Source organism: Phyllopteryx taeniolatus, chromosome 8 (assembly GCF_024500385.1).
Source record: "Phyllopteryx taeniolatus isolate TA_2022b chromosome 8, UOR_Ptae_1.2, whole genome shotgun sequence".
NCBI lineage: Eukaryota > Metazoa > Chordata > Actinopteri > Syngnathiformes > Syngnathidae > Phyllopteryx > Phyllopteryx taeniolatus.
The window spans coordinates 15,021,220-15,033,788 of record NC_084509.1 but is presented as its reverse complement, the minus strand read 5'-3'; the positions used below and the strand labels follow the sequence as shown (position 1 = coordinate 15,033,788).

Below are 12,569 nucleotides of genomic sequence, written 5' to 3'. Positions count from 1 at the left end.
TTGTCTACATGTGCCCTGCCATTGGCTTGCGACCACTCCAGGATGTGCCCCACCTCTCACCAAACGTCAACTGTCATAAGTTCCAGCTCACCAGCAACAATATAATGAGGACAAGTGCAATAGGGAACGGATGGATAATAAACATACCCCTCGCACAATTCCAAGTACACTTAATGGCATATTGACATCAGTTGGGGAATAAAACATGACATGTTGCTTTCAAGAGAATTTGATGAGTACTACTACTAATGTTTTTTTTTTTCTTTCATTGGAAATCAGCAATGCAGTGCAAAGACAAACTTCAAAACGGTCCTTGTATGATGCAACTTTTTAATGGCACATTAGCTAACTGCTTCATTTGCTCCTGATATAGCAAATCCGTACATCATATTAAAAACTCTTTCATAGAAAAATAAGAAACACATTTTTCAACTTGAGTTATACCAGGGGTGGGAAACCTTTTATTAAAAAAACTCACCGTACTCAATGTATGAAAAATTATGATGCAAATGTATATTGTAAGCGTTTGCGGATTAAATGTTTCCGCACTGTTCCTCTGAGGTTGCATCTGATTTTAGAGTGCCATGACGGGCCGGATCATATGCTCTCGCAGTTGGTTGCCCACCCCTGTTCTACATAAGCATACAGTATCAAAGGCAGAAATATTAAGGCACTTGGCTCAGTGAAATTTAAAAGTTTGGCTCTTTTGTTAATCAACGATATTGCAATACGGCTGAAACAAAGTTATTGCTGTGTTTGGTCCCACAAGTTCAAGAAGTTCTTTTTGAATAACATAAGTGAGCATGGATTTGAGCTGCATAAATAATATTTCACCGTATGACAAGAGGACGCAAACATGAGTGTGTATAATTAAAAAACTAAAAATAAAAAGACCATATGGTGGTAGGAGAGGTGCTTCTAGAGCCACAATGCAGTTACTGAGAGTGCCAACATTGGAAAACATCCTTCTGAATAGCCTCTTTTCACCCACAGAGACATTACAACCCTCCTTTTGGACAACCTTACAACTCTTACAATAAGGCGGCAGCATGTAAGTACCAGGAATGCACACCCTAAGATGATGGGGTCAAACCATCAAGAGGACTCCTATTAAAAGACCGAAAACACAAGACACACAATTGGAAGCGTTGCGGAATTAGTTTGAATATTTCTTGTTGTGGTTTGAGGACCCGTAGTTGAGTTTGCTTGGATGCAAAAAAAAAAAAAAAAGAGGAGCAAAAACAACAACATTTTGAGAAGCTATTTATAACAAAGGTTTTTTGAAAAAAAGACAGTCCGGTAATGTCCTTCTGAGAGCAAAATAAATAAATCCAGCATTGACAAGCATTTTCTTTGTCAGCCAATATGGACTAAAGCTGGGTTTCCCCCACAAAAGTACATGTATTGCCATAGTACCACATATTGTTGATAAGTTAACGTTACAAATACAACAGATATTAACTTATTCTAACAAAGCTTAATTGTTTGCCCAAAACTTTGTGTGTGATTAAAACCCCCAAAAATTCACTCTGGACCCACTTTGGGGGTCCCGACCCGCAGTTTGGGGAAAGCCAATACAAGACTGCTGAGAAGCTGTATGCAAAGTGTTTTTCACCGAGGGTAGCGAAGGCACCTCCACAGTTTTCCTTCGTTGATGAGCGTCTTTCGCTGGTGTGTCATCCCTGGTGACAAGTCTCCCTCCAAAGTGAAGGCAAAAATCACATTATCGTTGAGGGTGATTGTTTTTTTCCTTCTCCTTCCAAAAAAAGGCCTCATTTTTTTTCCCAGCGTCAACATCTGGAACTCATCACAGCACCACCTAATCCAGTTTCACACATTATCATATAAAATGCGGCCCAGTGTTGCTGTAAATAGCACAGTCAGAGACACGTCAAACTAGGTCTCCTCGTCCCAAAGACATAGCTGTTTTTGGGGGACGTAGTAAGTGAAGTGGTAGCCCTTGCTGCAACTCTTGATGCCACATTTGTAGGTGGAGCCCTTGCCCGTGGTGTCGCGGCTGCGGCAGTACTTAAGCAGGCACGGGTACCACTCCAGGCGCAGGCCGTACATGCACAGGCACGGCTGCCACAAGTCCTTGGTGGCGTGACAGGCCTGGAATTGGGGCACCTCAGAATTGTGGGGCAGCGCCTCAAAAATGGAGCCATCCACGCCTGGAAACAAAGGAGAATTACAAGCTACGTCACACCAAGCGACCCGACCGAATTGAACAATCACGAACCAATTACAGTCGATGACTTCCTTCAAAACATGGTGCGACTGTCAAGTGAAAAGCGGATTTCCCTGGCCGCTGTGGCTATATTATAACGATATGAAGACAGGAACTGGGCGAGAAATGAAGGAGAGAGTGCGAATATTTGAGAGGCTTTTGGCAATGCTCGCCCCATTTCATTGACTGCACTTGTGCATTCCTGCTACAGAGACTCTCCACAGTCAAGTATTAATGTAAAACACAGTATTTACGCGTATACTGTATTGGTACGGCTTGAGGGCTGACCGGATCTTGCGTTGTAGCCGGAAATGGTGATCATGTGACATAACATGACATTTTTGATTGGCCGTTAACATCTGCCGTACAAAGCGAGATCCAGCTGGTCACCACCAAGCCGTACCAATACATACTATATTTCTGTATACAGACAGTATATATAGTGTTTTGCAATATTACTTAACTACTTTATATTTCTAATTGCATACATACAGTACACCTGTGTGTAAGCAGATGAGTGATACACTTATTTTTGTCTAAACTTGCCACTTCCGCCCTCCATGTAGCCTAATGTATTGCAATCGTGTGTAGGTCGATGCCACCCTCTCCTCTCTTGGCATTACAGGCACGCGACCCCTCATTTGAATGACATTTAAGTGGTAGTTATGTGATGCAAATCAGTGGTTCATAATGCAGATTTCAAACATGACACCTAGACGTCATATCCTGAGGTCCCTAATATGCATCTGAGTACGGCAGCCTTTAAGTGTCGAGAAGCATTTTTTGTGAAGTGCTACACTGTAAAAGTTGAACTTGTAATGAGTTAGTATGTAAACAGTTACAGTATCAACATGCCAATTGTCACATTAACCATATAGCCAGCAGAATCAGTAGTGAAATATTAATTACCCTGAGTACTATTACCTAAAAGGTCCTGAACCCCACTAAAGTTAAAATCCTACCTTCTGCAATACATTATGTATTTAATTAAGATTGGGTTATTTGGGAGTTGTGAGCCAGTTTGCACAAGCCGTGTTTAAAAGTAGCAGCAACAAGGAGGGGAGATGGGGAAGCTTTATAATGCAAAGAAGATGCATCTGTGATGGCCTCCACAGATAATGGTGCAAGACCATGACCATCTCACATTGTTTCCTCGTTATAACGCTGCTGCAAGGGGACAACAGTGCTGCTTTCATGCACATTCTTCTCACTCTGACACCGTTTGGACTCCATTGTGCCAATGCGTAGACAAGCATCCACAAGGGAATGCTTTTGTGTGGTCTTCTACGATATTAGCGGCTGTTTGCATATGCAAACATATCTGCAAATGTAAATGCTGAAAATAGAGCACAATGGTGCCTTGAAATTTGTGCATTTGAGTCCATCTCTTAGTGATGCTACACAAGAACTGCTACATTACCTTCTCATGCTAGCTGCAACTGTAGCTTGCTGCCGACCGGCTACCAAATGCTTGTGATGGAGTTGTTGTTTTTTTAACCATTTTTCAGTACAATAGTAGTTGATTTCATTATATACTTGTGTTACAGTTAATATAAAAAAGGTCCATCGCAAAACTTAAATTACGTTCAATGAAAAACCTGTATGTTCAAATTCTGTAATTAAAAAGTACAATAATCGCATTTCTTGAGATAGAGAAAAAAAAAAACCTTCCTAAAATGTATGCTTCCATTGGACATCAACAGCCGTTATTTTTTTATTTGAATTAACCAAGACTCCCTTTTTACGAGATTGCAAATGTTAAATGCTAAACAGTTTGTAATAGCGTTGCCATTTTATACCTGTTACAGTTAATGTGAAAAAACGTCATAAAACTTATGTTCAATGAAAAACATTTATAATTTTTATGGGAAGTTGTTATTAGGTCTGAGTAAAAGGCCATTAAAATACATACCACTAAGTTTTAGCTTCATTCGACATTGCCACATCCTTTTGCTTTCTCCCTCCAATGGAAAATAAAATAAGGACACGTATTAAGCAGCGCTGCCAAGTGTCATGGAACGTCCTTATTTTGTAACGGAAATCAGTGAACATTGACTCGTTATGGCTGTAACACTGACTGTTCCGGATATTGGGAAATAAAGGGGAAAAAGATAAAATAATAAAAATAATTCAATCGAGTGTCTGACATTACACCCACATTGAACAGCTGCTCGGTGCACGCGATTTTATTACCTCCCCCCGGCTGCCAAACCGCTGGGGCGAATGTTCTCTTGTCAACGCATTGCAAGTCACTGATCTTCGCCTCCACGGTAGCAAATAAGCTACACTTCTTACAACGCTTCTTACAAAAGTGTCAAGAAGGGAAAACGAGGAGTGGATAGGCAATGACAATGTCAAAGCCATGCTCATTGCTAAACTATCATGTCATGCAGTCGCAAAACATCGAAATAAGTCATTTGGTGGTACAATACACTTATCAAGTAGGTCTGGCCTCAATGGCGTTTTCAGAGCGTAACCAACTTTGAACAACAGAATAACAGGCCAATTAATAAGTGTTTAGTGGTATAAATGTAAAATAAAACGCATCTACGAAGGATGACGCGTCTGAACCGGAAATGAAGTAGTAAGCCACTGTATATGGCAGGTTAAAAGTATATTGTTATTACTTATAAATAAAAGTATAAAAAAAGTATATTGTTATTACTAATAAATATTTGTAACATAACATTTATTTGTCCCACAATGGGGAAATGTGCATCATTTCAGCAGTAATTGTAGATATAGGAAACATAAATATGTTATATAAATAGCATGCAAGAAAAGACACACAAGAATTACATTGCACAAAATAGAAACTATTGTCCATACATAAACTATGCAATTCAATCTATCAGCAATGTTATTTTGTTTACAAAATAGAGTGCTGAGTTTTAATTTTGACATTTGAGATCTGATTAATCTGCTTTAATAAAATTGCTTATTTTGTTACCAGGGTTGAAAACAGAACTGGCAAAATGCGAATTAATACATAGATATTTTTGAACAAGGAATGTCAAAATCTCATATACTGGTACTTTGATTAAGGCTGTGAGTTCCATTACAAGGTTGATGTAATAAAAAAACATTTAAATGACAAATATTGAAGCCATAATTTAGTAATGATTATGATCATGTCTGTTGCAAGGTAATGTTCTTGACAAAATTTAGATGAGATTAAATTAGAATTTAATATGGAAATTCAGAAAAATTGTTCTCGAAGTGATTTTATTCAGTTGGCAACTCTGTATTAGGAATGTAAACATGCAAAAATAAAACACACAGCTTCATCAGTGAAAGTACCATCAACTCAAAGATAAGTGTTTAGTCGTATCATAAGAGAAGAGTTAAGATGATAGCGCCAAGATGATAGAGTGTGAGAACAGAACCCAATAGAGAGAGTCAGTGGATAGCGGGAACGTCGCAGAGATAAAGAAACGCGCAACCACTGACCTTTGTCCAGCCAGTGCTTGACGTCCGCCTCCGTGGTGTAAATGGCCTCGTGGGCCTCGCTGCACATGTTGTTTATGTGGCCGCTCAGCTGCCAGGCCTGGCTCACGTTGACTGAGGCGCTCATGGTCAGGTGCTCCAGGCCGCGACGCTCCTCCGCCAGGCGAATGGCATGAGGGTTTTTCTAAGAAGATGATACGCACGCACGCACGCACACACACACACACACACACACACACACACACACACAAATAAATCAGCGTCTAAAATGTAAATGTGCCTTATACTGTATTTTGATACCACGTGGTACCTGTCTGAGGCGGGCCATGGACTCGCTGGGAATGATCTCATTGTGGCTGAGGCGGGAGATGAAGCACAAAGCCTGGTACTGGTTCTGTCCTCTTTCTAGCTCGCCCAGGATGAGTGATCGGAATATCTTCAGTTCCTGCCAAGAGAACCCAGAGATGACTATTGACAACTTACCATTTAGCAGTGTAGGTTTTAAACCGTTCATTTGCACAATTCTGTAGCCAGGAACAAATATTTAAAATACTGTACAGTGGTGCCTTGACTTATGACACTAACTCATTCCAGGATCTCAAATCATTTTTCCCCAATAAAATAAATGGAAATGTCATTCATCTGTTCCAGCTCCACAAGAAACATCAACAAAAATTATTGTAACGCGTTTTTAATAAAATATAGCATTGTACTTTATAAAAACATACAGTATTAATAACATTTAAACAATGTAAAGACTGCCGTTTTCCATTGTGTGTTAGCATTAAGATAGAGGATTTCTTCAGTTATGTGGTTTGATTCAATACACAATATGTAATTCTGTTTCTTTGTTTAAATTTCAACTGGGAATAGAAATAAAAAGATTGAGGCAAGCACTTGGCCTCTATTGCGAATGAATGTTCACGATCTGCTGCTTGTTGTGAAGTTCCCTGCCACCATTTAGTGCAAATCTTTGTTTGCAACTCCCCAAAAAAGTTGAGCAATGGCTCAAATCTCGAAAACCTCATGTCACTTGTGAGTTAAGCTACCACTGTACATAAAGTGTGTATTTTTGTGTAATTCCTCTACAACACAAACGGCATTACAAAATACCATGAGACCATCCCTGAAATTAAAATGGTACATAATCCTCATTGTCCTCCTCAGTGAACCAGGAAGTACTGTAGATGTATAGATGGATAAAGAGACAGATAGAAGCATATTGTACAATTAAATTCCCTGACTGAATTCCCTCCATGCTGTAAATGCTAAAAACATTCAAGCCTCCTGTTTCATCTGGCCGTGTAGACATAGGAAATAGTGATAGTGGAGAATCCATGGGAAAAGAAAAAAAACCTTGTTGCAGTTGGCAAGTACACGCAAGATCTGGCGCCAAACCAAGGCCATAAAGAGTTCTGTAAGAGCACAAGCAAAGGATGATGGGAAGCTCCAGCTAGCACAGGAGACCCGTCCTCCTTTTCGTCTGACATTACACCCCACTTCCCTCCTCTCCCCTTCTTCCAGCGAGACAGACAATCTGTCCCTAAACACCCCTCCTCCACTTTTCACACTCCCATATGAAGCAAACAGGCTGCAGGAGAAGCTTTTAGTCTGCAAAAGCAGGAGGGACAAATAAACATCGCCCTGATAACCTTAATGAGCTGCACTCCCACTTCCTGCAAGCATAAAAAGAATGCAAAGCCCCCCCCCAGAAAGCTCTCCTTACTACTCTACTTTGCATGCTCCTCATTCAGTGAAGCATTTTTGTCAGTCGAGTGTGTCTGACAGGTACACAATAAAAGCAAACAACATCATGCGACACTATTCGACCCTTTAGAAGCAAATTGCTGAGCAAATATTGATTTAGGGGCTTCATGCGACATTAACTTCGTACATCTCTGTAACGTGGAAAGGAAAACACAGGAAGTGATAATGCTCTTATCATTTAGCTTTGTTAATGCTGCGTGTTTGTGTGTGTGTAGAGAATTGTGCAAAAATATAGTTTGGGTTTCCATGCGCTGAACAAAAACTAATTAAATGTAAGTGCAAATACGAATAAAGATATGGATGGAGGAATTTATTTTTCCCTCATGCTGCTTGAGCCACAATGAAACCATTCGGCAACCAGACGCAGATGATCGAGTCCCAGCAATCAATTCTAAACATCATTCTCCATGAAGTAGGAAGAACTTGAATACAGACTTGTTCATATTTTCACTTTTGTTACAAGTATTGATTTACTGTTTAACATTTAAATCACAATAGAACCGTCCTCCCTGTCAGAAAAGACAAATAGTACAGTCCAGTCTGTTTAAAATTCACATAAAAACAATACAAAAATACAGCCCTCTTTGATATATCTATATAAAAAATAAATAAATAAAAACAATTAAAAAAAAACTGCCTATGGAAAAACCTTGTGGTTCTGAGTTCAGGGTTCGAATCTGGGCTGCGGCATTCCTCTGTGGAGTTAGCATATTTTCCCTGTGCTTGTGTGGGTTATCTGCAGGTACTCTGGCTTTCCCCCACATTTCAAAAACATGCATGTTAGGTTAATTGAAGACTAAATTGTCCATAGGTGAGAGTGTGAATTGATGTTTGTCAATACAGTAGCTAAAGTATGTACACTGGGATTGGCAGGCGAGCAGTCCAGGGTGCAGCACCTCTTGCCCTATGTCAGCTGGGATAGGCTCCCGATCACTCGCGACCCTAAAGAGGAGAAGTGCAATCCAAAATTGATGGATGGATGACATTAAGTATTAATCTATTGTCTCAAGGAACATTACGTTACACCTAACTCGGACACACAAAAAATTATACAGTCCCATGTATTTTTATGTATGTCACAATAGAGACCTCAATTTACTGCGTCGTTCTTGACTATAGCGGAATTGAATTGAATTGCAGAAAGTGCCGCTGGCAACAAAGCGGTCAGACAAACAAACACTAACACGCCGCTCTACTTAGTGCTATTTCCTCTTTAAAATGAAAAGAACAAACACTTAATGAGCACAGGAGTTGAAAATATGACTTTGTCTGAAACAGGGTGCAAAATGACAGCAGAGATATATATGCAAGTATGCCATTTCCCCTTAAATCCAGGGTGGCCACAGCTTCAGGACCTCCCATATTGTGCACACATGCTGCAACACTGCAAGTGCGTTTGTGTATGTGCGTGGAGCCGAGAAAGAAAAAGAAAGGGGGAGGCATTCACGTCAGCCACATGGATGTGCCTCAGGGCTCTCTGGGTAATTACAGAGGAAAAAACTAGCTGTACCAACTGTGAGTAGCTGGAACGCTGCTGGAGTGACGACAGTGTACAGACAATCTCTTGTGTCACAATGAGTCCACAATAATGATTGTCTACTTCCACTAGCCACTCTTTGAATTTTGGCCATAAGGTTGAAAAGAGGGTGCGAAAAGGCAACTTTTTCTGATGTAATCAACAATGGAGACATTTAAAAAGAGCAGTTTAACGTTTTCGGACCGGGATTAATGACACTACACTAAACAGTAAAACAAACCTAATGTCGTTCTCATGGTTGTAGGGGCTTAATCCGGTAAAGCAAATGTATAAATCCAGATTAGCATTTCACTCATGAGTAATTACTGTTCCAAATACTGTATACACTATTTTAACTCATTTACTGTCGTGGATTTAAAGTCGTCAACTGTAATCCAAACGTTTACTGTCACCGAGGAATATAAGTATGCATGCTTTTCACTGTGTAGGTGCGGAAGGAGGTCTCGCCCAGCACACCTGTGAAATTCAAGCTTCTACGTCACTCTACTGACAAAGATGGGGGTGTTGTAACGCTGTGGATTTGAGATAAAAAGACGGCTTTTGAGAACAGGGGGTAAATCTTGGCTCTTCACGTCAATTATGAGGGAGAGAAAAGTTTGAAGGACAGGTTTAGGCACCTGACACTCGCAGAGAGTATGTATTTGTAGTTAGTAGAAAGTGTGCCATGATCCTAAAAAAAGATGATGCAGTTCAATGTGTGAATGAGGAACGCCATTGGAAAAAAAACCCCGACTGATGTTAAATTCAAGCCATGCAGCGAGTTGGCATTGCTCACGGCATGTTTCTTGGTTTTATTTCTGTAAATAAATTATTATTTCGCTGTCAAAAGCCCTTTCTCTGGCTTGTTTGTTGTTTTATAAGTTGAGATGTCAAAAGCAAAAAAATATTAGCGTCAAAGTCACTGTTCAAAATCAGCATTTTCCTGAAACAAACCCATGTTCTACTGCTGATTACTAAAGAACGGAAAAAGGTCAAAACAAAGTTTCTACTGAAAGAAAAGAGGAATTTCTGATCTGCTTGATCGGTATCGGCTGATAATTAGCATTTTATGCTTATTATTCGCCGATCCGATCAGGGACGTCACTGATCGGCTCCGCAAAAGACATTTACTCCGTGTCGCCATCGAGTACAGTGTATTTGAATCCAAAAGCTAGTTTATTTTTAGCCTTGTCGCATCTTTTGACGTAGTATTGTAAATATCTGACAACCAATAAAGTTATTTAAAAAAATGTCGGTGGTGTGGGACAAACAACACGTAATACCTGGATCAGACGACAAGACAAATTTGGTATTTCACAAGTGCAATAAAATCTTATTCTGATACCACCACATCCCATCTTTTACGATCAACTCAAACATGATCGGATACACCCGTTACCATGGCGACGACAACAACAATGGATTGCGCCGTGTGTATGATATGAACAAAATGGGGGAAAACGTGTGCTGATGGTCACCGGTGCTTGGGAGAGGACTTTAATTTAAGGATTGCTTGAAGTATGTTCACATACTTTTAATACGCAAGCCTACTCGCAAGCAGGCAACAAAACATTATGTAGCCTGGCAAGCTAGTGGTAGCACTAATGGTTATACGTAAACATGGCAGCGTTCTGTCGAATCATGCTCTAAAGTTTTGACGTGTGTGAAGTAATTTAATTACAATAACTTAATTAGTAAGTTAGCACCTATTATTTCTGTCATGTAATGTTGGTTTGACCTGACTGATTAGAATACATGACTTGAATAGAGAATACTTTTGAAGTCACTCAGTATATAGTACACAAGTATATAGAGTAAACAAACAAGTCATTTAAAAAGACACATTGCTCCATCTTGTGATCGGATCAGTGATCGGTTATCGTTTTTTTTATCATGTAAAGCCTACAGATCAAGCATGAAAATTTGGTACAGAGAGAGAGATGCCAATTTGCTTCCAGAGCACTGGCAACGTGCCCTCAAGCAAGGCACCAAAGCCCAAATTGATCAAGGTGCAGGCACGTCATTCTGAGATCGCTCCCTCACTGCATACAAACTTCTTCTTTTCCTTTCGGCTTCTCCCATGAGGGGTCGCCACAGTGCGTCATCCTTTTCCATGAGAGCCTATCTCCTGCATCCTCCTCTCTGAACACCAACTGCCCTCAAGTCTTCCCTCAGGACATTCATCAACCTTCTCTTTGGTCTTCCTCTTGCTCTCTTGCCTGGCACCTCCATCCTCATCATCCTTCTACCAATATACTCACTATTTCTCCTCTGGACGTGTCCAAACCATTGAAGTCTGCTCTCTCTAACTTTGTCTCCAAAACATTGAACCTTGACCGTCCCTCTGATGAGCTCATTTCTAATTTTATCCAACCTGGTCAATCCCAGAACGAACCTCAACATCTTCATTTCCGCCACCTCCAGCTCTGTTTCCAGTTGTCTCTTCAGTACCACTGTCTCTAATCTGTACATCATGGCTGGCCTCACCACTGTTTTATAAACTTTCCTGTATTATTCTAACATACTGTCACTCCAGACTTCCGCATGCAGTACCACAGTTCCTCTCTGGGTACTCTGTCAAATGCTTTTTCTAGATCCACAAAGACACAATGTAGCTCCTTCTGACCTTCTCTGTACTTCACCATCAACATCCTCAAGGTAAATAATGCATCTGTGGTACTCTTTCTAGGCTTGAAACCATACTGTTGCTTGTAAACACTCGCTTCTGTCCTGAGTCTCGCCTCCACTACTCTTTCCCATAACTTCATCGGGTGGCTCACTTTATCCTCTATAGTGCCGACAGCTCTGCACATCACTCTTGTTCTTAAAAATGGGCACCAGCACATCTTTCCTCCAATCCTCAGGCATCTTCTCACCTGCTAGAAGTCTGTTGAAAAAGCTGGTCAAACACTCCACAGCCACCTCTCATAGATGCTTCCATACCTTCACAGGAATGTCATCAGACTGCCTTTCCATTTTTCATCCTCTTTAATGCCTAACTTCCCCCTTACGAATCATTGCCACTTCCTGGGCCACCACAGTTGGCTCCTCTACTCTTCCTCCTCTCTCATTTTCCTCATTCATCAACTCCTCAAAGTTTTCTTTCCATCTATTCAGCACACTACTGGCACCAGTCAACACATTTCCATCTCTCTCAATCACCCTAACCTGCTGCACAACCTTCCCATCGCTATCCTTCTGTCTGGCCGACCTGAATAGATAGTTTTCTCCTTCTTTAGTGTCCAACCTTGCATACATGTCATCATATGCCTATTGTTTGGCCTTTGCCACCTCTGCCTTTGCCCTACATCACATCTCAATGTATTCCTTTCTCCTCTCCTCGGTCCTCTCAGTGTCCCCCACTTCTTCTTAGCTAACCTCTTTCCTTGTATGTTTCCTGTACGTTGAGGTTCTACCAACAAGTCTCCTTCTCTTCTTTCCTGCCAGTAGATACACCAAGTACTCACCTGCCTGTCTCTCTAATCACCTTGGCTGTAGTGGTCCAGTCTTCTATGCCCTTCCTGATGCAACCCACTGCATTTATCCGGGCTTGGGATCAGCCTAAAGTTTGCACTGACTTGTGCCCCCCATAGGGCTGCATTTCACTGCATA

The 12,569-nt window shown here is 40.8% G+C and overlaps 1 protein-coding gene across 1 annotated transcript in view; it reads right to left on the bottom strand.

Annotated features, from left to right (window-relative positions):
* Nucleotides 1-313: 313 nt before the first annotated feature.
* The window catches only part of oafa (OAF homolog a (Drosophila)), a 28,574-nt gene continuing 16,318 nt past the window's right edge, over nt 314-12,569 (bottom strand). Inside the window, exons 2-4 of the mRNA XM_061782675.1 lie at nt 5,985-6,119; nt 5,678-5,858; nt 314-2,171 (exon numbers count right to left, since the gene is read on the bottom strand). Of these exons, the coding sequence (XP_061638659.1) occupies nt 1,897-2,171; nt 5,678-5,858; nt 5,985-6,119 (591 nt within the window). The 3' untranslated portion in view covers nt 314-1,896. The remainder of the gene's footprint in view (nt 2,172-5,677; nt 5,859-5,984; nt 6,120-12,569) is intronic.